Source organism: Epinephelus fuscoguttatus, linkage group LG21 (genome assembly GCF_011397635.1).
Source record: "Epinephelus fuscoguttatus linkage group LG21, E.fuscoguttatus.final_Chr_v1".
NCBI lineage: Eukaryota > Metazoa > Chordata > Actinopteri > Perciformes > Serranidae > Epinephelus > Epinephelus fuscoguttatus.
Window position 1 is genome coordinate 6855293 of NC_064772.1, and position 27469 is coordinate 6882761.

General features: G+C 40.8%; 2 protein-coding genes across 3 annotated transcripts in view; one reads left to right on the forward strand and one right to left on the reverse strand.

Annotated features, from left to right (window-relative positions):
* ezh2 (enhancer of zeste 2 polycomb repressive complex 2 subunit) overlaps window positions 1–11325 on the forward strand; it is a 29645-nt gene extending 18320 nt beyond the window's left edge. For both annotated transcript variants that reach the window (XM_049564577.1, XM_049564578.1), the window contains exons 13-19: window positions 115–240; window positions 328–506; window positions 2217–2312; window positions 3167–3248; window positions 3510–3590; window positions 4073–4157; window positions 5276–11325. In XM_049564577.1, the coding sequence (XP_049420534.1) occupies window positions 115–240; window positions 328–506; window positions 2217–2312; window positions 3167–3248; window positions 3510–3590; window positions 4073–4157; window positions 5276–5336 (710 nt within the window). In that variant the 3' untranslated portion in view covers window positions 5337–11325. The remainder of the gene's footprint in view (window positions 1–114; window positions 241–327; window positions 507–2216; window positions 2313–3166; window positions 3249–3509; window positions 3591–4072; window positions 4158–5275) is intronic.
* A 6179-nt stretch (window positions 11326–17504) lies between these two features.
* Window positions 17505–27469, reverse strand: part of LOC125881497 (cullin-1) — a 37675-nt gene continuing 27710 nt past the window's right edge. The window contains exons 12-22 of the mRNA XM_049564579.1: window positions 25960–26008; window positions 24100–24231; window positions 23828–23945; window positions 23158–23234; window positions 22473–22591; window positions 22095–22200; window positions 21872–21919; window positions 19919–20001; window positions 19694–19799; window positions 19283–19396; window positions 17505–18367 (exon numbers count right to left, since the gene is read on the reverse strand). Coding sequence (XP_049420536.1) covers window positions 18287–18367; window positions 19283–19396; window positions 19694–19799; window positions 19919–20001; window positions 21872–21919; window positions 22095–22200; window positions 22473–22591; window positions 23158–23234; window positions 23828–23945; window positions 24100–24231; window positions 25960–26008 — 1033 coding nt within the window. The 3' untranslated portion in view covers window positions 17505–18286. The remainder of the gene's footprint in view (window positions 18368–19282; window positions 19397–19693; window positions 19800–19918; window positions 20002–21871; window positions 21920–22094; window positions 22201–22472; window positions 22592–23157; window positions 23235–23827; window positions 23946–24099; window positions 24232–25959; window positions 26009–27469) is intronic.

Here is a 27469-nt window from a genome sequence, read left to right on the forward strand (position 1 = left end):
TCCCTTATTCCCACTGAGAAATAAATAAGCAGATAAATTAGACTGTTAAACAGGAAACTAGATGCAGGAGATGATTGATTTGAAAACCTGTATGTCTCTTCTGACCCCTTACAGATGGCTCCTCAAATCACGTGTATAATTACCAGCCATGTGACCACCCGCGGCAGCCCTGTGACTCCTCCTGTCCCTGCGTCACCGCTCAAAACTTCTGTGAGAAGTTTTGCCAGTGCAGTTCTGAGTGTAAGACCCCACTTACTCCTGACTGACACAGCTATAGTCCTGCAGAAATGTAGCAGAAATATAACAAACTCTGTTGTGTGGCTACAGGTCAGAACCGTTTCCCAGGTTGTCGGTGCAAAGCTCAGTGTAACACCAAGCAGTGTCCCTGCTACCTGGCAGTGAGGGAGTGTGACCCTGACCTCTGCCTGACCTGCGGTGCTGCAGACCACTGGGACAGCAAAAACGTGTCCTGCAAGAACTGCTCCATCCAGAGAGGCGCCAAGAAGGTTTTTATCCATTTGTTCCAAACCTTTAATCACAATTACACACTACACTTTGAACTAGATTTTGAATGTATTCCAGTCCAGAAATGTGTAAGTGACCCTGGGATCAGTGCAATCAGGCTCTTAATACTGAGTTAGTCATTTCTTTTGGCCCTCTGCTGTTTACTCGGTGTGTAGATTGAATAGCTTTGACATATAGCCTCGTTAAACTGCCTGTTTAAGGCAGGAATGTTGGGCCATTATTCTGCCTCGCTGTTCTGTATTAAAGGTACGATCACAGAATGAGGGGACAGGGTTGTATGTCTTTAAGCCAGCAGTGGGGGTAGTAACAGTGCCCAATTGATGTTTGTAAAAAAAGACAGCCAGCAGGAGAGGACAGGTGTGACATTATGACAAGGTCTGCTGAGAAATTAAAAAAGCAGCTAGCAGCAGTAAGCACCTAACTCAAAGAAGAAGTACAACAGCAGAAACTGTTTGCAATTTTGGGAGACGATGAAGCAGATGACAGTAAACAGTAGATGATAGTTATGTTACATGTTACATGTCACGCCCATCATGGTTCCAAAACTTCAGCATACTGTTTAATATCACACACTGGGCTGCATTGTTTGTTTCTGTATAAAAAACAAAGCAAAGCCGGCGTAAAGAGTGTGCAGTAAAATGGTCTCACTTGTTTCCTATTCTAGTTCATGTTTTTGGATTAATATTCCTGCTGCATTAATGTGTATGTGTTATTTTCCTGCTGTAGATGTTTAAGGTTGAGCTCATTTGAACTCCTTTATAAACTGCTGGGTAGTTTGATCTATATCAATGCATCATATTCTATGAAGTCATCATATGTTTGTAGTGTGGCTGTCCTGTGAGAACCACGTATCTCTAAGAAGTCAGAAAACTAGCCCTGTTTTCAGCTTTGTGATCAGCTGATCCAAGAGGGTTTTAAAGAGTTTATTTAGACTAAGAAGAAGGAGGATTCTCTTAACACATAAAGGAAGACTTCATCCTTCAGTTTATCACAAACATTTAATATCAACACATCCAAAGATACATGTTTGTTACTGGACAGGAAGGAGCTGAAAATCTGAAAAGTAACTAAAGCTGTCAGACAAATGTGATGCCATAAAAAGTAGAATGTTTTCCTGAGATGCCGAGGAGCAGAAGCAGAAAGTAGCATAGAACAATAATAATAATAATAATACTATAATAAATGAATAATGTACTTCATATTTGTCCTGAAGAACAGTACTTAAGCAAATGCACTCACTTCTACCTTTGCAAACACAACATGCTTGTTTCTCTGTGTTAGCTTTTATCTCCTGTTCCTATTTAAATCTGCACATTTTGATGCTCAGCTTCCAGTTTCTTTTACCAATGACTGCTGATTCCTTCTGTTTATGTTCAGCTGTTCTCAGAGAGATCTTTGTCTCTTTCAAATTTCAGTCTGGTTGAACCATTGTGCAGTGTTTTGTTCTCCATGCACAAAACAAAGCCTTCATACTAAATAACATCTATTTGTAGAAAGGACTTTCTAGAACCTAAAAGCATCAGAAACAATTCAAACGTATAGAAGAGTCCTCTCACACCACTGACTGGAACCAATCAAGCTTTGTGGCAGCAGATTACAAACTTTTCTTTTAACATAAGTGTGTGTTTTTTTTAATGTTGGCAAATCACAAGCTCAAACAACATGATCTGACGCTCCTCTCTGTCTCTCAGCATCTGCTGCTGGCCCCGTCAGACGTGGCAGGCTGGGGCATCTTCATCAAAGAGCCGGTCCAGAAAAACGAGTTCATCTCGGAGTACTGTGGAGAGGTAGGAAGTCACTCTGTGTGTGTGTGTGTGTGTGCTTGTGTGCTTGTGTGTTTGTGTGCTTGTGTGTGTGTGTTTTCTCATGAGACAGAAATGTGAAAGGTCGACTGGCCTGGTTGGGCTAGATTATCTTAAAGCACCGACAGTTGGGACAGTTAATTATATCCTATAGCTGTATTTTCCCGCACACTTTTGAAAGTAGGAAATAGAAAAATATTGAAGACTATTGTTAGCACTAGAACACTTAAAAACCCCCCACAGTGTGATGCAAATTAAGTGTAACATCGAAGTAAAAGCTGAGAAAGGGAGTCTAATCTGACTTCTGAAAATACCTCTTCAGTAGCTCCTTTGCACATGACATCACACATCAGCGTGCTGTCCAGATGGAGGGCAGGCAACTGGAGGCAGTACTTCATTTGTGGACCCAACTGCACTCAAGACCGTTATAGTCCACTGGACTCATGTTGGCTTTCATCAGCTCGCCATGTAATGTTGGTAACATTAGGAGGTCTGGAGGACGAGGTAATCCGACGATTGCGTTCACACCGAAAAAATCTATGAAGTTGTGAGAAAAATGACTTTTCTTCGTTTTCTATTAATCACATCCAACATCAGTTTCAAGTTTCTGACGATACCTGCTGCCTGCAGGTTCATCCAACCTTTTTATGTGGTAACTTTCCTCCATATCCAATTCAAGCATTACATGGATTTGTTGCTTCCTGCCCTACATCTGAATTTTGTGATCACAATAGTCATGTGGTTGCAAACAAACTATTGAAGAAGCTCTTAAAAAGTTTTACTTTTAAATAGGTTGGAAAATGTGTAATGTGGTCTGTTTGGTTTTTTTTTTTTTGCAGATAATCTCTCAGGATGAAGCTGACCGCAGAGGGAAGGTCTATGACAAATACATGTGCAGCTTCCTCTTCAACCTCAACAACGGTACTAAACACACACACACACACACACACACACACACACACACACACACACACACACACACACACACACAGCCTGATTGAGATTGTCAGCTTTTGTCATTGAGCTCTCAGGTTTGATTTAATTTATGCATTCATGTTCAGGCTTGAGAAAGCTTTAACAAAGATCATTTTCGATCACATTAGCTTACTTACTATACATGAAAATGGTGATCGATCCCTCCAGCATAAGTGCTGAAAAGTTTTTTTTTTCTTCTCTCTACAGATTTTGTTGTTGATGCCACGAGGAAAGGCAACAAGATCCGCTTTGCCAACCATTCTGTCAACCCTAACTGCTATGCAAAAGGTAAGAAAACGAACTGCATACAGGGTTCCCTAGGTCATGGAATTTCACAATCATGTTTTTCAGGCCTGGGCAAGTCCTGGAATTAGAAAAAAATATTGAAATTATGTTGTGTGTGTGTGTAATGGAATTGTTAAAGTAATCTTTCTTGAATAACCTCTCAGGTAATGTAACATAACAGCAAATTTATTTTCTGTAGCTGACGAGGTAACGTAGCTCTAGTATGTGACGATTTATGACATTTTGCTTACATCACGTATGTTTCTCCATTTTCTTTCCACGTTTCGTCTTTCTCTTTATGTATGCCTGTTACCTGAAATTATGTTTGAATGGAGTTTGAGTGTGATTTATTTGAAAAATGCTGGGCAAGTGGGACATAATAGTTTTGAAATATTGTCCATGAAAATGCGTGGGAACCCGGTGCATAATACATGGATGTTAATAATACTGCTGTCGAGCTGTGTTAACCCATCTGTTCTCTGCAGTGATGATGGTGAATGGTGATCACAGGATAGGAATCTTTGCTAAGAGAGCCATCCAGACTGGAGAGGAACTCTTCTTTGACTACAGGTAAATTGATAGTGAAAAGAACATTGAGTTGCTCTCCTAGTTTTATCCAAAAACATTTCAGTGTGCAGTAGCTGTGAGTGTTATATAATTTTTCCCACACACTAGTGTGTGTGTGTGTGATTTAAATATCAGAAGCAAAGTAATGAAACAATTATTGCGTGCATGTAGGGCTCCAACTAATGATTAATTTGACATTGATGAATCTGCAGATAATTCTCTCAGTCTTTAGTCAAAGGGTAGTAATAAAAAACAGTTTCCCAGAGTTCAGAGTTTTTTATGCTTTTAAAGTGACTGGAAAGATGATTTGATTATCAAATAAGATACTGATTTTCTTATTTTTTTATTCAACTCGGTAATCAAAGTTTATTTACACATTTTTAATTCATTTTTCAACTCAGTTGGACTATAAGCGAGTAGATTTGGGTTGGATTTTTAGTTAACATCTGGGTCTTGATTTCAAGTATTTAAAGGTCCAGTGTGTAGGGTTTAGGAGGATTGGCAGATAATATGTATGTTTTATTCAGTGTATAATCACCTGAAAATAAGACATATTGTGTTTACGCGACGTTAGAATAGGGTGTTTATATCTACGTGAGAAGTGGGTGCACATCCACAGAGATCGCCATGTTGCACCGCTGTTTCTACAGTGGCCCAGACACTGGCTCTATATAGGGCCACCCTAGTTAGTAGCCCCTCTGCGACAAGAGCGTTTAAAAAACAAAACGGTGGTTTTTATTGTGAAACTGCTTTCTTCGTTTTTTTTAATGGTTTAAATCGACTGTTGTGGAGAGGAAGAGACCCCTGCAGATAATTCAGCTCCTGGTAAAAAACAACAAAAAAAACAAACAAAAAAAAAACAACTCCTGAACAATGAACACTTAAGGAATTCTAACCGGGAGAAGTTTCAGCCAGTGGAAATCTGCATTCTTCACCACTAGATGCCCCTAAATCCTGCTCACTGTTCCTTTAATATAGCAAAAAATATTTTGTAATACTTTCAGGCAACAATAAGTACAAGAATTTAGACCAAATGAGTTCAGTCAGAGCAGCACTTTTGCACCTGATAATGCCTTAAAACCTCCTGAAGTGACGTTTCTGTTCCTGTTTGTGTGTGTCAGGTACAGCCAGGCTGATGCTCTGAAGTATGTAGGGATCGAGCGGGAGATGGAGATCGCCTGACTCAGACTTCTTCTACCTCCTGTGGATCAACGACACAAAGGCCTTACACTCATACACAAACAAACACACCTGCACTTCAGGAAATCCAGACAACTTGTCAAAATGCTAGAAAGCTTCAGGAAAACTGGGAATATTTGAAGCAGAATTTTGATGCTGTGTTTTTCGTTTTTTTTTTGGCACCTTGGTCTTTTTTAAAAAATACTTCTCATATCTGTTTCTCATTTTTCTTCTTGTGAATTTTCCTCTGTCAACAAATCTTCCTCTTCTGTCGAGGCGGGAGTCTTGGATTCATAAATCTTCCCTCAGCTGAAGGTGCAGATCACGTTGACGTTTTTTTTTAAATCTAAACAGTAAATCTTCTACAGCGAGAGGAGACAAACCCACAACAGTCTGTTTCAAACTGGCTTTTCAGTTAAAGCTTCAGGGACCAGAATCCTCCACCAGCTGCTTTCACAACTTAACCATCTGGACTCTGTGTTTGTACCGTGTGCCACATGTGGGTCAGTTGTCATGTTGTGTTTTTATACAACTGAACCAGCCACACACTCCTCAGAGTGCCAGATCACTGTCTGTCTGTTAAACAGGAGGCCACTCACAAAGCAGCATCACGCCAGATCCAACACACATTTTCACAACTTTTAGAGCGACAAAGACAAGTTTTGATGGGGGGGGGGGGAGATGCCAAACATCTACTGGTTCCAGGGATTTTCAGTTTTTCTGAAAGTCAAGCTTTGTTATAAACTGAATATTTTGTGTTCTGTTGCTCAAACAAATTAATACATTAAAACCATTTTAGGTGACTTTTTATTTGACTACAACATAAGTAGATGAAGTTATTAAGGCCTTGTCTGTATGTAAACAGATATTTCTCATTTTACAAAATAACTCTGTCCACACTAGAACACATTACCTGGCGTTACCTGTCATGTCTCCTCCTCTCATAAAGGCAGTGAAGTCTGCAGGCTAGCGTTATCAAAACACCTGCTGGAGAGTTCATTAGCATTGATTACCCTTTAAGATAAGATTGAAGGAGCTCACTTAAAGATTCTATTGATGTTCGGGGCATGTGAGAGTTTTCCTTCCACTCCTCACTGACAACAGTCCAGTTCTCCAAACTGTCCAACCATCTGTTGGTTTCGACTGAGCCTGATCCAAAACCATTGTTTCTAGCGGGCTCTAAACTGCAGACAGCAGATGCCTCTGTTCATCTATGAAGTCATGCCGGAATACTGTGTTTTAAGTCTAAAGTTATCATTAGACCAAGCACTGCTAATAAAACGTAAGCAAACTGGTAGCTGCCATTGTTGTTGTTGTTTCTAGCTCATGCTCATTACACAAAGCAACAATGGGCATGAGGAAATTAAGGAGATTACATCGTTTCCCAAATTCTCTATTTTACACAGATACAAAGAAAGCAGAGTTCTGAAAACTGTGCGTCTCAGAAGGCGTTTTCAAAAATCTCAGTTTTGGTGATCCAGAACTCTGTGTGGACAAGAGGTTTAAAAGGTAGAGGGAAATATCTGTTTTCATTAAAAGCTGTATATGTTCAAATCAGATCAGCTGGAAAGATTAGAGGAGCTGCTGCAACAAGTTGATAGAAACTTTTAGGCCCAGCAGAATCAAAGGTCAGGTTTCACTGTCAGCATGCCTGATGTGCTCTCTGCCCCGAGTATGCTCTGTGCTTTGACAGTGAGGTGCTGTAAATAACCAGCTGGTTTATATGTTTCAGTAGCGCTCCTAATAAACGGTCCAGCTCCAAATATAGAAAATCTATTAGTGGCGGCAATGTTTTATTGGGGCAAACCACCATGAATAAAAGAATGCGTAGGAAACCCTGCTGAAAACAAATACTAGTTCCAGCTGTACATTTAATCAGTGGACATTTGTTTGACTTAAAACAAAAGTGTGTTACTAAAGCATATTTTGTATGTGTATTTAAAGAAATCATCTGAACCAAACTTTGCCTTTAATTGAGGCCTTAAACTAATGGTTAGTTTTATCATTTAACCTGTTCAGTACTTCTTGGTTAATCAGTGAATTGTTGGGCCCATAAAATGTCAGAAAATAGTTAAAATGTTGAACAATCCAAAACCCAAAGATACTCAGTTTACAATGATAAAAAGCAGAATGAAAGGGTTTGTTCCTTGATATTCACAGTCAGAGTTTCCAAAGTTGCTTCAGAATGCGTAGGCGTCAGGCATGAGACATCATGTGCAATATTTGTCCTCCTTCTGCTTTCTTTAGGGAGGGAGGCTGAAAATAATGTGATTAAAAGCTTTAACATTAAAACCACTTAGAATGAGAGAATAGAGGACATAAAAGCAAATTTGGACTTCTTTAGAAGTCCTGTTTTGTCTGACCAACAGTTCAAAACCTCCAAATATTCAGTTTATAATGATCTAAAACATACATTTCTCACATTTGGCAACTTAGAAACCAGCAAAGTTTGGTGTTATTTTGCTTTAAAAAATGACTGAAACCATGACTTGATTTATCAAATTAGTTTGAGGGGGGAAAAAGGAAATTAGAAGCAAGTGTCAGTCAGAGAGAAACTTTTTTATAGACCTCATGAGGCCTTTGGAACCCACTGGAAGAAATCCTGTTTTATCATTTCAGTTAAGGTCATGCTGTGACAGGACATCACGTCCTGTCACTTAAAACACCAGCAAACATGTGATCAGGTCTCAGGCACATTTTCACACAGCTGGATATTTATTAACAGCTTATAAACACAAGTCGCCTCCATGTTTCTGTTTCTGGGCATGACTCTGCTTTGTGACGCCGCCTCCGCTTCAGGTGCTACTGTGAAAACACAAAACCAGCACTACTTCACCACGACAGGAAACTCAACCCACCAGACAAACACTTTGAACCTATTTGTCTGGCTGTAGTTTGAGTTTCCTGTCATGAAACATGTGCTGCTCTCCTCCATGAGCGGTGCTGCTTCTTAGCAACTCAACAGATAAACCACACACATAATGATGAAGGTTTTCATTCATGTTCTCTTCTGACGCTGTGCTGTCTCTCCTATCGTCTCTCTGGTCAAAGTTTCCCCAGCAGCACTGTGCTCTGCTCACACTGACTCAGCCCAGTTTGTTTTCTACATCTGTGCTCCACTGTAGAAAACTGGTCTGGGTTCAGTGATAGCTCACATGTTTATCAAACATGATGTCTTTGTTATAATCAGCAGCTAAAGAGCATAGTTTGTTTCTTACAGGGCTGCAACAAATAAGTTTCATTATCAGTTCATCTGTTGTTTATTTTAAATGCTAACTGTATAACCTGGATCATATTTCCCCATGCTTTTATTTCACTACTGGGAACAGCAGATTTTGAGATTGGTCCAGTATTGAGTGAGAGCAGTGTTGCCAACTCATGGACTTTTTTGCAAGATTTAGCTGCTTTTCAGACAGGTTCAGCGACTTTATTACGACAAAGCAACTAGCAACAAGTTTAGCTACCCACTCAGACCATCAGGAAAAAAGAGAAATGTATTATAATTCATTCCCATGCATGCTGCTCAGAGTAATGGCAGGCCACGGCTCTTCCGCCATCAACGCCTGTACATCTTTCTCCCTCTCTCCTCCCACCTGTATGCAGTAGGTGTGAGACAGGCAGGAGGAGAAGAGACACTGCTCACTGGGGATGTTTAGTTGTAGTGAGTTTCTATGGTTACGCAGACGCTCTCGCTCTCTGAATTGGAAGTGAGAAAGTGGTGCACATGTCCTTCAAATGTTTTGTTGAGGGTTTTTGTCTTGAAACTAATTCAGCAAAGTTTTAATGATTCTGCTAATGTGTGATGATGTCACTAGTATGCAAATGAGCATATTATGATGTCATTTTGCAACTTTTTGCAACTCTAGGAGCTTGTGTCAGCTACTTTTATTGGAACAGAGTTGGCAACACTGAGTTAGAGCTCTGCAGCCGGCAGCTGCGAAACAGACTGCCATGCAATCATTCGGGAAGTTACTGCACCTCAGGTTATGTCCACCTGCGACTGACAGGTTCAGATTGTTACTCTAAGTGTCTGACAACATTATAGAAAGGATCCCTACAGAGATAGACCCTTTTGTTAACGAGTGAGATCATTTTCGCTTAAACAGAATCAGCCCTGGAATCTCTATCGCCAAACCCACCAGACTCCATTTAAATACACAGTAATGTTATTGTGTATAGAGTAGCATATTTTCACATCTAACTGTGAGAATTAAGGGTGTTTTACAATTGATAAAATTACTGTGAATTTAAATGGAGTCTGGTGTGTTTGGTGATTGCAATTTCATGTCTGTTTCTGGTTAAACAAAAAGGGTCATACTCTTTAAGAAAAAGGTCTGTCTCCTTTTCATAATGTTGTCAGACACTTAAAATAACAATCTGAGCCTGTCGGTGTCAAAAACAAACACTTGTAGAGGACGCATATTGTAGATGCACAAGTGCCCATTAATGTTACATTGCAGCCTGTTTGGCTGCTGCCATCTGCAGCCCTCTCTCAATACTGGACCTGATTATTGCTCCTGTCATATAGACTCAGAAACACTGGAAAATAGGGTTCGGGTGGTAAAAGACACAAGTTACCCTTTAAGTATGAGAAGAGCACAGTGAGTGTGTGATGGGAAACAAGATGTTAGGTTTGTAGTCCCACTCTCTGCTGTGCCTTGAGTCCTTAACAGAACACTCACCAGTCAACAGTCCCATGTGTAGATCAGCCAGGTGTCTGATTTTTAACTTTGTGCATGAAGAAGTTTTAACCCTCCCACAGAGATGCTCTCTGACTCTTTCCTCCTCCAATAAGAGGACTGTACTGCCTCCTCCAAGTGATGTCCAATCAGTATAAATATTATCTTAATAGTTTTCGGAGAATTCCTCTTGTTAAATAGGCCTTTTAATAACGTACCAACAATCACATTTTGACTCTTTTTCTCTTTTCTGATGTGAATTCTGGTGCTTAGAAGAATACCACAGACTGTCAGCGCGGTGTCTGGCCCACTTGAAGCAATACCTGCCTCTTTTTCTTCATCTTCTTCTCCATCTTCCTGCTGTTTGATCTCCACCGTCTTACTTTACACCTGTAATTTATTACAAACTTCACAGAGACAGACCGAGGGACGTCTCATGGTGCTGTGATGTCTGTAGTTGATGGATGAAAAGACATTCAGGGGCTCTGAAACCTGGTGCTTCTCTATCGGGGGTTCCTACACATGTCCTGAGCTGTTTGGAAAATAAACTTCGAGTTTTTTCCAGGTCAGGAAAAGTTTTGGGAAAGGGATTCCCCATATTGACTTCTCAGACGTAGTGACATGTATGTGCATGAAAATAGCTAATACGATGTTGTGACCGCAATCTGGTGACCCGAAAGTGTGAACATTTCCAACAGAAATGTGTAGGAACCCTTTTGTTTAAACCTTTTTACTGCTGATTTAAATGAGCCTTCCCAAGTGTAAACCAGTGATTCATCCCAAAAGAAACCCTGCAGCAGCAGCAGCAGCAGCTTACACTGATAAATTGATGTGTCTGTGAAGTCAGCTCCTGTGGAGTTTCTTTAAAGATTCTCTGATGTTAAAAAACTTTTTCGAGTGCAGGATGATAAAGAACCAGCAACTTTTGTAACTCTCAAAGGTTCGTGTTTCTATCTGTGATTGGAGGGCTGGGTAACAATAAAGAGCCAACCAGAAACAAAACCCACCTCTAAATTATCCATATGTTTCTAAAAGTTTTTGAACATCAGTGAATGTGGGGGTAAAAAAAAAAAAAACCTTACATGTCAAAATAGAAAATGATTTCTTAAACTGAAAACACGTGTTACCCAGCCCTTGTTAAATCTAAACTGCAGGTTATTTATCGTGTCAGACGTCCACCTGCGTTAACGTTTCACTCTTCTTCTTGTCAAACCTGGACCACTTTTTTCCTCCGATGACACAGGTGCTGATTTTGTAATGTTTACAGGGATTTTGTTGTTCAAAGTGATGCAGATTAAAATATTATAAATGGTCTTGTTTTACCTGTTTTGTTTTTATTTAAACCTACAAATCCTGTTTAAACGGGACTGTGAAATGAGAAGTAACTGCCCTTAACTTTGAATTTCTGGTGTTCCTCTAACTATGGTTACCCTTATCTCTATCTGCTCATACGGGCACAATCAAATAATAACTGAACATTGTTATGATCACATAGTCAGATCCGATCCCAATCGATTGATTGGCTCACTGAAGTCACATTGATTTTTAACCCTCTGAGTGTCAGACACAGCCAAATAACTCCAGACTCTTTTGCCATGGTTGATTTGTATTTTAAGGCTGGTTCTGTGCAGCTTATAGTGAAACATACAGTATCTAAGAAGTCTTAAAATGTCTTAAAAGTCATTTTTCTGAGGTGTTACATTTTATAGCTTGTTCCTGTTTTACAGTGTCAGTCATTGTGGAGCTGGGCACCAGCCTTTCCACTCCCACAAGTAAACAAGAATAAAAGTAGAAATGTATCGCGAGTTGTGCCCACTCCACCACTGAGAGGAACAGCAGAGAAGTGTGACTTTACTGACTGTATGGCATCTGTGAGGTTCTCCAGCAGCAGAACAGCTGTCTTATGAATGGCTCTGGCTATCTATAGTGTCAGTACCACTAATGTGACTTTGAAGTTTTCCAATGATAATAATCAGGAAAAATGTCATGTGTTAGGGTCATAAATATTTCATGATAAATGCCAGAATAGTATGCACACAAACTGGCATTGGAAAATTACTTTGTAAAACTGTCAGAGTATAGTATTTCATAAGTTTCAGGAAAGATGTCAGAAGTGTGTATACAGTCATTAAAACGGTCAGAGTGTATTATGTCTTGAAAATGTCATAAAAAATGTCAGAATACACTGCACATGAAAATAAAGAACACTTAAATCACACATCAGCTCTCAGATTACATTCACACCACCCTCATGGAGTCTGTTTCTGACATGTTGGTCAGAAACATGCACACCAGCAACCTGTTGGAGGTCATTTTGTACAGCTCTGGCAGTGCTCCTGTTCCTCTTTGCATAAAGCAGATACCGGTCCTGCTGGGTTGATGCCCTTCTACAGCCTTGTCCAGCTCTCCTCGTGTAATCACTGGTGCCCTCCTCCATGCTATTAAGACTGTGCTGTACACAGTAAACCTTACAACCACTTGGTTTTATACTGTGATGATTCAGTGTTCCCTTTGTTTTTTGAGTAGTGTAGTATATCATAAAGAAGCAAAAGCATTTTATAAAAATGCCATATTACATTATGTCATAGATATTTATTTAAGTCACTAAACCTTTTCATTAAGCCTGTTCCTGTTTCCATCCATAGTTCAACTGTGTGAGTGAAGATGAGACTCGTGCATGAGTGCCTAAAACCAGACTGATATGTAAAACAGGGACAAGCTTCAAAATTCTGTACCTCAAACCTGGTGTTCCATATGTTTTAAAACTCTTTAAATACTGTATTTTTACTGTAAGCTGTACAAAATTAGCTTACAAATACAAAGAAACATAAAACAGTCTGAAGTTGTCTGTCTGTATCTGAGACTCAGCAGGTTACACTTTCATACTTCTCAAGAGCCTGTCACTAAAGTGATTCAACTTTTATGTGACCCTGTGGACAAATTATTTAGTTATGTAACACATTTTTATACTTTTACTTCTTCCACACCTTTCTGGCACATTTCACAAACAACCTTGTCCATCAGTCCCCCTTTGTGGTAAGTTGAGCTGAAGCTAATGAGGCTTCAGAAGTCACAGGAGTCACATCAAGTGAGAATCTGCATCATCGTATGAGGCCTCGTATCTTCAGCTCAACTTTCTGAACGAATCTGTTCAGAACCATGTCAATTTTCTCTCTTTTTCTTTTTCTTTTGCACACCAAAATGATCTTTTCACAGACAGTATGGATAGAAGCAGTAATGTCAATGTATCATACTGAAATACAAAACAGAGACCCTGGTTAAAGGGACAGTACACCCCAAAATCAAAAGCACAAGCTTCCTCTGACCTGTAGTGCTGTTTATCAGTCTAGATTGTTTGCTGTGAGTTGCAGAGTGTTGGAGATATCAGCTGTAGAGATGTCTGCCTTCTCTCCAATATGTGGACCTGGTGGCACTCTGCTTGAGGTGTTTAAAGTGCCAAAATATACATTTGAAAAACTCAACAGTGATGTCTCTTTCCAGAAATCATGACTTGGTTACACAAGATAATCCACAGACCTTGCAGTTTGATGTAGGAACTATTTTCTATCTACCAAATGACACCCACCAACCGGATCACCACACAGGAGAAAGCGTGCATCTACTGCTAGCTCACCTAGCACTGCTGAGCTAGCTAACATTACAACCCAGGCTGGGGCACAGTCTTTGACCCCAGTGGAAGCTTTGGGGTGTGACATGTGCTCATGTACCTAGAGCTGCTATGTTGGAGGGTTACTGCAGACAGCACTGGAAATAAAGGGACAGTGTCCACTCAGGAGTTCTTTGGGTGCACTCTTTTTGCACTCGGCCTGACAGGACTTTTGGGTACACGCAGTTGGATGGCGGCCAGAATGTTTGCATATAGAAAGCATTTATAGTCTTTTGTTAAGGACCTTTTCAATAATGGCAGAATTGTAATTCTTACCCATATCTTTACTTTTAGTGTGAAATATATTCTGACTCAAGGCCGTCTGCAGACACCTATGATAGTGTGCCACCCATTAAGCCTTTCAGCAGGTGCAGACTAGATTTCGATGTATATGTTTAACCCCAATGATATGATGCCATGACTTCTCTTTATAACCTCCTTGGCTCAGCCGAAGAGGACGCCATTAACGTTTCCATCTCGTGCTGTCACAAGCACTTGCCTTTTGATGCACGCTTCCTTCAGCGCGGTGATACGGTTGGCAAGTGTAGTTCGGTAGACAGAAAATATTTCCAACGTGAAACTGCTCACAACTTGAGTGACCTGGGGCCTCACGTACAAAGACTAGCGTGGATTTCCTACTGAAACATGGCGTACGCTTAAATCCAGAAAACGTCGTACGCACAAAAACATCCAGATGTATGAATCTGTGCGTACACATGAATCCAAGCACATTTCCTTTGTACATCCCAATCAACGTGGAATTGAGCGCACATGTTGGAGTAGGCTACCTAACCCCTCCCTGTCCACGCCAACCCTGCACCTGAGATTCCCCTGTCTGCACGATCAGAAAACTAAAACGAAAGAATGAGTAAGACGGGAAAAAAGAAAAACTTAACAGAATGCGAATTGGAGACGCTCACTGAAGTGGAGGCGCGCAAAGATGTACATTTTGACACACAGTCCTCCGGCATCAATACTAAACGTAAGCGGAGAGAGTGGGAGTGTGTGTGAGGCTGTCAATGCTGTGGGGACAGAAAAGCGTACACACGCAGAATTAAAAAAGAAGTGGTCCGACATTAAGGTGGACGTGAAGCGGAGGACGGCTGCCCACTGCCAAAGTGTGGCCAAAACAGGCGGGGGGACAGGAGAGGAGGAGCTCAACCCGTTTGAACAGAGAGTCGCCTGGGGTCAAGTGAAAGCAGACAATTATGTGAACTGGATTTACAGTTTCCACTTGTTAATCTTACACACCACTTACACGGATCACACACTATTGTTGTAAATAAATGCAGAAGTGCGCTGGGGAAAAGGTGAGGCTGATTAGGAAATGTCGCACTTTACGCACGGGTTTATTGACATGAGTACTTTCCACACAGAGACAATCAGAGGCTTGTTAGAAAGCTCTGAAGCTGTAGTTTAACCAGCAAAAAGAACAAGTCACTAACTTTAACCACTGACTAGTACTGATGCTGTGAAGACAGGATAATATTTGGGGGCGCACATGCTCAGTGCGCATCAGGAGGATTAATATTAGGACAATTAAACAAATAAATTATTTACTCACCAAGAAGCCACCCATCATGCACAGTGCCAGCTAGTAGTCTGTTCCCAATCATGCTGTTACTCAGAATGTATGAATCGTGCGTTGAACCAGGCCACCTCGCCACAATGTTGGTTAATTGCATTTGCGCATCACATATGATCTGTACGTTGATCGAATGAAAATGCTTCCTGTTGACATAAACACATTCATCCTGTGATGGTGCTTTTATACTGTAGCCATGTGTGTGCAGTCGATAGCTCCGATAACGTCAGTAAAACACCGGCTGTCGCTGCAAATTGCGCTTTAATGTTGGCCTGTTCAGCTGCATATGGGAATTTGATATACCTGGCTGACATGCGGATAATTCCGTCCCACACAGCTGGCATGGCTCGGCTCAGGGTCGACTGGCACAGTCCCGATCTGTCGGCCAGCTCCCTCTGGAATGCCCCTGTTGCTAGGAGCCCTGGTGTGGTCAGCACCTGTATGGATACAGGCAGCGCATGGCTCCTGCAGCTCTGAGCACAGTTCCAGGAGGATTGGCCTCAGGAACTAGGGATGCACCGAAATGAAAATTTGTGGCCAAAGCCGAATATTATTAAACGCTTGGCTGAATACCGAGTACCGAATACCGAATATCGTTTAGTTTTTGCAGATGAACCCCCTCCAGATTAGTGTTGTCACGGTACCAAAATTGGGACCCACGGTACGATACCAGTGAAAGTATCATGGTTCTGAGTAGTATCACGATACCATAGCGAAAATGAGGCAGATGTGCCTTTTGTCATTTATAAAAAGATAAATCACTTTTCTATAATACATCACTGATATTTCAATAGAATAAATTACTTATTGACTTATTCAGACTTCAAAAACAGCATCAATAAGTGATTAACATAGGGGGGACAGTCCCTTCATAAGTAAAGAACAGTCCCTAAAGTGCGGTGAGGTTTGTGGACCATTACTGCCACAAAGAGAGAAATGTGAACGGCTCGTTTCTCCTCTGACACGCCACATATCTGTGTTCGGCTGGCTCGGCTGTTCAGGTACTCCTGGGCAGTCATGACACCAAGAAGAGGAAATTATTGGAGCAGACTTCTCCGTCGCCCGGTAAACCAATGGCCGCCGTATTTGACAGGAATACATTAACGTTACTGTCTGTGTCTGTGACCCCTGTTCAACCCACAATCGGTGGGATTCGCCTTTCGTTTCTGCTGCTGGTTGAAATCTGTAGGCTGCTCGCACAGCGTGCTGAATGATTTAAGCCTATTTTGCTCGCTCAAAACTATTTTTAGTCGCAAATGTGAATGCTTGACGGACAGACTGCCACACTGCCGCCCATCACCGCACGCTGATTGTGTTATCAAAACACGCCGCTATTATTCGGCCTTGCTTTTAACTTATTCCACCAAATACCGAATGTGTGTTTTTTTTGCAATATTCGGCCGAATATATTCGGTTACCGAATATTCGGTGCATCCCTATCAGGAACCTAAAGCAGCTGATGAGCCAGTTGTTATCATGTGCCAGTGCCATCTGTCTCTGAACACAGGCTCTCTTCGCATTGCGCCATTTACAAATCTTCTACTACTGCTAAAGCAGCCGTTGTTGTTAACAGTATTTTCGGCACCACTTTGCATGCTTTTATATCCACTTATCTAATTGCAGACTCGCGGGTGTGTTAATTGTTCATCGGTGTTAATTGTTGATGTGTCTGTGATGTGCACATCACTCTGAGGACTAATTGTTTTCACATTTATTTATTATAACAGTTTCCCAGCATCACCTCTAAGTGTCGCCAAAGGATCAGCAGCTGTAGAAACATGCGTACGCCAGCCATGAAGTTGGTGTGAGGCACCGCACATTTCCACGGTCATTTCACTCGTGATACATCTGAACTTTGCCGTGGAAAAGGACGTACGCAATGTTTTTGTGCGTACGCACCCTTTGAACATGAGGCCCCTGGCCATGATTTCTGGAAAGCACCACAGGCTGAGGGCCATCTTGTTCAACTGTATTGGAGAGAAGACAGACATCTGTACAGCCAATATTTCCAACACTGCATCTTACACCAAAACAATTTAGACTGCCAAATGGCACAACGGGTAAACGGAAAAATGTATTTTTAATTTTGGGGTGAACTGTCCTTTTAAGTAAGGCCACAATCTGTCAATCAAAACCAACTTCAGAAAAGAGAAACTTTAAGCAGCAGAATGTTAACATCTAAACACAGCTAAAGACGAGGGTGGAAACAGGTGTGAACAGAGTCTCAGGAGAAGCGAGCGTTTAAAGAAATCTTTCCTTGTTTTTATTTATCACACATTTAGAAAATGAACCACACTATACAAATGTCCACCGTTCAGTAATGAAACAGGCCTCCTGCATGAACCCAACCGACCTCAAACCAAAACTGAGACAACTTCAGCAGATAAAGAAGCATCATGGCGGCTCTAAACTCACCACCTCCTCCTCCGGTTCAGTCGCAGACTTTAATTACAGGACCGGCGTTGATTTTGTGTCATCATACGGTGGACTGCGTCGGCTGCCCAGTGACTCGACTTTTATTTTTACTTTTTAATCTTTTTGTGGTCACTGTGGAGCAGGTAGGCAGTAGCATGCAGAAACCTTTGGATGCGGCTCTCCTCTGATTGGCTGTAGGCTAATTCATTATGTTTGAGCTATGTAAAGAAGGGAGTAGGGTTTCTTTTTCTTCTTAGAGTCTGTGGTTGTTATTTACAATATGACAACAAGGAAGTGTGTTGTATTTGAGTCCTACAGATGGGACGGGACAGGCGAGCGTGTAGACGGGGTTTCCCAGTCTCAACAGGAGAGGTGTTTTGTTCCTTCATCGCTGAAGGGAGAGCAGAAAGTTCACACCCTCCTCATGTTGATTGGTTGGTTGTCATATCAGGGCGGTCACATGATCAGCGACACACTCACAACATGTCTGCCGCTCAGAGGGATCCTCACTTTATTACTCAGACATAATAAAAAAAAAAAAAAGAAAAAAAAAAGAAGAGAACAAATAAAACTGAGGAAAGCCGGCGGGTGGGAAGGAGGTCGGCGTTCAGGCCAGGTAGCTGTACGTGTCCTTCTCACCATCCACTCGCTCCAGGTACTCCTTCTCTATCAGGATGTCAATGCATTTCTGTCCACAAGAGGGAGACAAAACACTGATATGAGGCCAGGAACACAAACCAAAAAGCTGCAGTGTTAATACACCAGAGGGCTGTACCACGAAGTGACATTAGGGGTTAGCAAGGTATGTTGAGTCTAAAGCTGGGGTTTTCTGTCTTACGAAGGCCGCTCTCTTAACTTGGCGAGATCTCCATAATAAATTATGCACCAAACCTAACCTGGTCAAGACTAGTTTATATTCCGAGTTTTGGCTAGAAATCAGCTGAGAAGTGCCACTGGGATAAATTAGAAGCAAGGCTGAGTGTTGTTCCTGGGGGCCTGCTCTCGACGTCTCTGTATTGTCCCTGCAGCCGAGGAATGACTTGAACACAGTAGAGCAGCACTTTGTACTGTAAAAAAATAACCAATCACAACTGGACATGTTCCAGCAGGAATATGATCTGAAATTGTGGAGATATTAATAACACAGTGACCAAAATGACATGTTTCCTTGATGTTAGCATGTAGCTACATGTAGCAGTGTATGTAATGCAAACACTTGCATTAGCATGTCTGGAGCAGATGATCACATAGAGAAATCCATCAGGAACTGATGTCATCTCAAAAGTAGAACAAATGTTGGAAACAGTATTCACAACAGTCAGAAGCCTGAAGGTTATGTTCACAGGAGTTACTTTAACATACATTCACCTCATTATTTAAAACTTTGGTATATCTGACATTGTAACTCTGCATGTGACAGGAAATAAGCCTAACATGTCCATTTTTAGCAGATTTGGGAAACATCATAAGCTTCAGGAAATCACGTCATAAAGTAGAAAAAACAACCTGAGAAGATGAGGAAAATTAAACATGTGAGCCATAAAAACATTTAGAATTCATAAAAAGCCATAATAAAGTGTGTGTGTGTGTGTGTGTGTTTTACCTTGATGACGGGGACTCGGGGTTTGAACCGGGACGACAGCTGGTTCAGAACTTCAGCCAGAAGCTGCTGGTGCTTCAGGACCTTCCTCATCTTCATGATCCTCACTATGGCCGCCTACAAACCCCATACATCACCCTCATCATCATCAGTACTAATTTAACACAACATACATTCCAATTTACATGTTTATTATCATGTCAATTTATTATAAATATCTCCATGCAAGGGACTGACTGACTTTTTCTTTCTCAGTGAATGTTGGTTATCTCTCTTAGCTAAGGTAAAGATATCTGTAAAAACTGGAACAGTAAATCCTACTGAAATAAAAGCCTGACTGTGTAAACTCAACCAGGATAAAGACTGAAGATGATTTTCATCTTCAATATTCTGTGTTGAGGTGTAAACTGTCACCTGAATGAGGAGCTTTCGATCCTCCTCGATGTTCTTGTGAGTCGTCTCCTGCTCCTGTTTCTGCTCTGTCTTCATTGGGACGTTGATGTTCACCCTCAGCTTCTTACTGTGATAAACAAACAAAATAAAGTCCGTCAGAGGGGAAACCTTAACCTGCAGGAAGACATCTGTTAGGAATCTTTAGCTTTCTGTTCGTGTGGAGTGGCAACGGGAACATTTGCTCACTTCTTGTATCCGAGGAAAAGTTTGATGACGGTGTCGGGTTTGAACTCCACCTCGTCCACGTTGGCATTCTCGTCCTCCATCACCTGTTGGACAGACAGACATACAGACATCAGCTGATGTGAGTGATCCAATTAGACACACACACCACACACTGTGCAACTCTGTAAAAGTCCTCCTGTTAACTTTACACGCATCAAAACTGTATTAACTCTTTAGGACAACTCAACTTTATAAAGGACATTTCCTAAAACATAAAGCCCAAAGTGCTTCACCGCACAAGGTTAAACACCACAGAGAAACAAGAATAGATGACAATGAATAGAATTCTGCAAGACGAAACATTACAATAAAGCATAAAATACAATAAGAGTCATTTGAATAAATAAAAAATAACAGAGTGAAGATCAGACTACTGATGAAGCACCTCAGGGTAAAGCCAGGCTAAAAGGAAATGTCTTAACAAACAAATCTAAACTAAAAACGTCTGATCGAAATACAGTAACACACCCGCTGGTTAACTGTGATTTTCTTAATACTGCCACAGAAAGAATTATTTTTTAACAGAAGTGTGAGGAAAGCTACACCGTTACTGAGAAGAAAAGACAAATTTTCAGTCCAATCACCCATGAAATTATTATTTTACGCCCTCTGGTGTTCAAACTGAGAATCACAAATAACCTGTCAAGACACTTTGACATGGAATAACAAAACTGATTCATTTTCCTGTTTAAGTGATGCTTACATTATTGAAAGAGACCGAAAAAGAAGAGAAGAGAGAGCAGTGAGTTAGAAAAGATATGCCAGTGAGGGAAAAGTATTCTCTCTCAGACTACATTGATTTTAAAACTAATTCTTTTTTAAACACTTCATGTCATTGGTGAAAGAACTCTGCTACTTGTCTGACATGCACACGCCTTACAACAGGATGCAAAGTTTGGAATTTAATCCTTAATATGATCACAATCTGTGAGTTTTGGGGGAGGCTCATTTATTCATCCACACATAAATGAAGATTAAAAATATAAAAACAAAATGTTCTGATTATTATTGTAGTGGTATACGGGATTTTATTTTGGTAAGTAGTTTTAATAAACTGATCTGATGTGGATGGTCAATTTATTACAGCAATCTTTGAAAGCACTGTGTTACAAGATGCACATCTCTCTGCATGGTTTATCTTTATGTTTATTTAACATCATTCAACTTATAGCTGAAATAAACATCTGCCGCATCAGAGCACCTCCATTATAATCAACTGAAGCTGCTACACTGACCACAGAAGCCGTACACACAACATGCAGGCATCGTGCAGCTCTTCTATTTTTATCCAGCTGGTCTTTTTTCTTTCCCTCCACACATGGCTCCATGACTCTCCAACAGATAAAAACTACATATAACTGTGTAAAAATCAAGCACAGTCTGTTTAGAAATAATCAAAATAATAACCTAATTGTACCAGAGGCAATATGAAGCAGCAGAGCAACATTGTGGTTTTCTTAAGTTCAAATATAAAAGAAATGAATCATATCAAGGCATTATGTTGTTCAAACGATACAGTTTACTACGTCAGTCCCAGTTAATAGCCTACACTTCCAAATCCGCCATAACCAACTGCATCACCACTTGGCAAACCTCGGTACACATAGAGTGAAGCTGAAGCCACATGCTACAGAGACGGAGTCTGTGTAGGAGGTTAAGAAACCCGCTCCACCCCACCTTCATGACATGTCGTGCCCGTGCCCCATGTGTTTCAGCCGTTAGACCTGTGTCATGTTGAAAGTGTTTAAGATATGAAAATAGACACCAGGTTGCCTACTGAGACCAGAGACCGACATGTTAAAATGCTGCAATACTGAAATTAGGTGAATGTGTGTTCAATGCATAGTTTTAAGACTGAACATGAAAACTGTGACACACAAAGAAAGAAAAGACCAAAAACTTGATTTTACTCACCAGCAGCTTTGATTTTAACAAAATCTGTAGAACTTGAACCAAAATGTCCTGAAAATAAAAGAAAATATCAGTAACTGGAAGAATTCAACATTTCTACTAAATGAAGGAAAACGTAGAAGCCAAAGACAGCTCCTGTTGTCCTTTGAAGAGGACATAAATAAATGAAGTCACCATGTTTTAGAAGGTTAAGACTGTGAGAATGTGTTGTTTAAATGTTTCTCACAGTTTTGATCTGTGTGCTGTCCGTGAGCTGCTGGACGGTGTAACTGTCCTCTGTGTTATACTGCAGCAGGATGGCCATCTGGAAGGTGGAGGCCTGCAGTGTGTACCTGTAAACAACAACAACAACAACAACAGGTTCAAACAGACTCAAACTGCACAGCCTGTTCCTCACTACTGGTCATTGAAACAAGAATCTAAGAAAACATGCTTCAGAAAAATAATAAACAACCTCCAAATACCAAGTAAAACAACAAAACGATAGATCACTATGACCTGCCAGTCAAACATGAGATGATGTCCAGAGTCAACAGTTTGATATGATGCTGTAATAAAGGGACACGGCACCCTCTACCTGTGAGCTCTGTAACAACACACTCACCTGTTCTTGAAGCAGTTGGTGACCAGCTCTCCTTTGGACAGGTGATAGAGCCAGGTCAGCTTCCTGCCGCTGTGTCTGCTGGCGTAAAACGCTGTGAAGCGCTGGTAGCTTCGCTCTAGCTGCACACAAAGAGAGATAAGGAGAAGAGTTCAGAGGAGTGGTTCTCAAACTGAGGTCCACAGACATTGAGGGGCCACAGAGAAGGTTCAAGTAAGAACTCCGGCTACGGCAAGGCTATAAAACTGGGAATAAAAGCGTTTTAACTGCAATGACATGACTGCTGTTCACTCAATAAAACTGCAGAGGATCAAATACAAGATTGAGTCCTCCTGGTTAAGAGAATAAAGTGCAGTAACAACCAAACCAACACTGATGACTCGTTGTGAGCTTTAAACACTATAGCATTGTCTCTGTAATTAAAATTTCTAGAAGAAAAAAGAAACCAACCACAGCCTTCTGTTCATGGAGGAAGGTTCAACTATGTTATCAACAAGCACCTGTAGCTGCTGCAGCAGGTCAACACTTGCTCACACTGGGCTGAACCAAGTCACAGCCACAAAAACACATTTTCTTCCCAAAGCAGGAACAGAATAAAGCCTCAGTCTTCAAATCATACCGTAGATTTTACTCATTAAACTCTGCACAGTTAGAAATATAAGATGTTTATACCTTAAACTGGTCTTACCTCAGAAGGCAGAGCGAAGGTACAGGACTGCTGGAAAGGCCAAGAACCAGAGCTAAGAACCTGGATACTAAAATCCACTGTAAGATACACACAGGAACAATCAGAGTCAGTTCAATTATGGGATTTATTTTATGTCCTTTGACACACCTGGGTCCAGTCTATTTTTCCTCAAACTTAAATTAAAATTAAATAAAAACACTATTTGTTAACATACTAGTAAAAATACTGAAGTAAGATCACAAAGAGTAACAGTAAAGTTTATTAGGTAAACCCAGCTAAAACTAGCATTCATGAAAGGAAGATTTAGTGCAGCACTGTTGTATCAGAATGCAGTAGTTTTAGCAAGGAGGACCGAATGAACTGGAAACTCAAATTCACAACAGGATCACACAGCTTTTGCGTCAGCTAAACCTGCACAAATAAGACAAAAAGAAAATGTGTAATTCTAAAAGCACCTGCAAAGAGTGAAACAAACTCCAAACTGTGCCAAAAAGCAAACAGAGTTTAGGTGCTCTTGCCACACGTAGTTACAGTGAAACTATGAGCATCTTCAGAGTTGGTGGAACTGAAGCGCACTGACAGACTGAGATATTAAGTCCCAAATACAGTTTCTCTCGGTCATGTTTAAGGTCAGTTACCTGAAAACCACTAACTGTGTGCGTTTACTTACAGTCCAGAGGCTCAGAGTTGGTCAGGTGCTTCTTGAACTGTTCGTTCAGGTCTTTACTGACTCCGATGTCCTGGAACATTCGCTGCAGTTTGGACGTGTACTCGAACCCGCATGCTTGCTGCAAAAACAAAACCAGATTCAGTGTGAGGTTCTGAGGATGCACAAACTGACAGTTTAGTGGTAATGTGGATGTTTTCATGCACACGCAGGCTGTGTGAGCTCTCTGCAGTTTGTCGGTGTGTGATGGAGCACTGGGCTGGTGTGAGTCACACCTTGAGTTTGGAGATCATGCTGGCCTCCGCGTCATCACTGGCGCTGTTCTGGTGGACCAGACGCTTGGCAAGCATCTTAGCGTAAAACTTTTGGAAAACATCTTTGTCCTCGATGTACTTGAACACAACCATCTGAGAGAAGGAAAGAAACATTAGTCTTATTGTACTTCTAACCTGAGTGCACCTTTTTGTACCGTACTGCACTAAAGCTGCACATACTGTATACAGCATGTAATACACAAACACACGCGTCAGTGTATTTTAAAAATAAAATTGCATTTAAAGGTTTAGTGTGTAAGATTCAGGGGGATTTAGTGGCATCAGGCAGTGGTGAGGATTTCAGAGTGCAACCAGCTGAAACTTCTCCTGGTTTGATTTCCTTCAGCATTCATTGTTCAGGAGGTTCTTACTGGGAGCATCATTGTCCTCAGAGGTCTCTTCCTCTCCAAAACAAACAGACCAGTATATTTAAACACAAAGAACTGAATAAAGCAGTTTTACATTAAAAATCTTTATTTCTTTGATACTGTTAGGCTCTTCCCAGACAGGCCACTAGCTTAGCACCTGCTCATGTGTGCTAACCTCTTATCTCCAATAACTTAAGATCCAGACGTCGAGGAGGTTTTTACCAGAGGCTGAAAAATCCACAGAGGTCTCTTTCTCTCCCAAATAAACAGACCAGGTGATCTGGACTGGTAAAAACACTGAATAAAGCAGTTTTACTTTCAAAAAAAAAAAAAAATAAATAAATAAATTTGCTTTTTCTGACGCTCTCGTCACACAACCTACTAACTATGGTGGCAAACACAAAAATGTTAATGGCTCTATCTAGAGCCACTGTCTGGTTTGTCCGTTCTAGGCTACTGTAGAAACAATGGTGCAACATGGCAATCTCCATAGACAAGAAAGACATGTATAGCTGCAGACACATTCAATTTGTAGTGTACACAACACGCCCCTACAAACCACACCCATCACTAGTACAAGACAAACCCACCACCACAATGGTTATCTGAACTGTGCTAAACGCCACGATATAGTAAATAAATATCAGGTCAAAAGTATCAATAATTCCTTACACATGAAGACTTGATTCACTTTAGAAGTAATGAGGTGTAACCTTTACCATTACCCTTACCCTGACCTCCTCTCTTTTAACGCAATACTTCATAGCTAGCTAATAGCTAACTTAGCATTTTCATCTGGCAGAGAAGGGAAGGGGACCGATTGCATGTCGACTTGTAGGTTAAGGTGGGTGAGTCATGTAGCTAATGGATAGTAACGTAGCTGCTCCTGCTGTGGCTATACCTTCTCAAGGCGATGACCTGCTCCCTATGTAGATATAAATGGCTCATTCTAAGTTAACGAAAACACAACTATTCTTTTTTGAGGTGCTGTTATACTCCAGCCCACAAAGTCCTACACACTGGACCTTCAACATGTTTAAAACCTCCCATCCCTTTGAATACATTTTATATTTTTTCATTTATCTAAGAGATGTAATAAAAAGGACCAATGACTACAATAAAATGGTGACAAAATCCCTTCAAATACCACCATCCTAGTTCTGAAATTCTTTAATTACACAGTAACTGGAGCAAAGGGAAAAAAAGTACACTAGTACTTAGAAAAAACAACAGTGCTGATATACACATTTTCTGCTAATTTGTTTAATGGCTGGTCTCCTGTACGAAACAGAAGCAACTGTTTTGTACTGCAGATGTCCTACTACAGTTCTGTGCCTGCCTACAACTAATAAAACACAAGTAACTAGGTCAGTAGTTATGGTGGTATATTTGCAGTGCAACTGCTGCTGTGTATGTGTACATTTGTGCAAACACACGGGTCAAAGTGTCTCACCACTTGGTTGAGTGTGTCCTCCAGTTCTGCCTCCTCTGGGTTTTTAGAGCTGTAGAAAAAACAATAAGAGTTTATATTTCACTCTGCCTTAGGTGGTGAGGACAGCTCAGAATAACAGTTTTTTTTTCAAGAGAAAACACACAGGTGCTGCAGTGTGTGTGCTATGAATAAATCAGTACCTCTTCAAATCCTTAAACAATCAGCTACGAAACTACAAAAGTTTACACAGAAGTTTATAAAAACAATTCTAGACTCAAAGTCCGCTTACTGTCTATCAGCAGATCAAGTTTACTCAGATATCATGAAACTGCAGATGTTTTTAAACTTTATATTATTCTGAGCACTTTTAGGACTTCGTGTCTGTGTTGGACTTAACCCCTGTTCAGACAAAGGATTTGCAACAAGACGAGTTGAAACAGGCAACTACTTGCAATGCTCCGTTCTGCAACCTTCTATTAACCTGCCGGTTCACACCAATGCAACTAAATGAGACGGTGCATCATCTCAATGTAACAACTCTCTGTACTTTCGTTCTGATTTCCAGCTTTTCAGGTTTATTTTGAGGCTGAATATAATTTGTAGCTTCTTAAAATATGAGTGAGGATAGTGATAGTGAGATACTGGCTACAGTTGTATTTGTAGTGATGAAACCGCAAAAAAACAGCAACAAAACCAGCATCAGATGGAGTGTTTTCATAATCAATACGCCACAATATTATAAATAACCAGCGCCAATTAATCAGTCAGTGTGTGGGTGGGGCACAAGCACACACAGTGAGCAGCAGCAGCAACCCACCGTCCGACACCAGCACACTACGAGGACAAAAAAAGAGGGCTCGGCAAGGACAGAGCGAACATGCCGTCCGCGGTCATTTTGACTTGACCAGCAGATTTCACTACAAGCCAACTGGCTATGAAACAGCTGAAATGCTTTTGAGTTTAAAACCAGCCACCAGTGATTTGACCAGCTGAGTTGCAGGTGACACCATCAACTGGCTTGAGTCAAGCTCAGACTGGCTAGTTCACACTGCTGCAACTTTTCTCTGCAACTTTCTGAAACGTTTTTGTTGCTAATCTTTGGTCTGAACTGTTTTTTAAAGCTCAACAGCTTGCTCATTATCAATCAGTCAATCAATCAATTTTATTTATAAAGCCCAATATCACAAATCACAATTTGCCTCACAGGGCTTTACAGCATACGACATCCCTCTGTCCTTAGGACCCTCACAGCTGATCAGGAAAAACTCCCCAAAAAACCCTTTAACAGGGAAAAAAAACAGTAGAAACCTCAGGAAGAGCAACTGAGGAGGTTGAGTATGCATACAACAGTCCCAGGATGAAAACCTTGAGTGGATATTGTTTTGTCAACTAGAAAATCAGAGATTTTTGATTACATTTTAGGTTTTGTTTGAACTTTGTTTTATTTGAAACCAAAAACACAAAAACAGTTTGTTCGCAGTTCCCACACATTTTCATGGACAAAATTTCAAAACTTTTCCATGAATTTTCA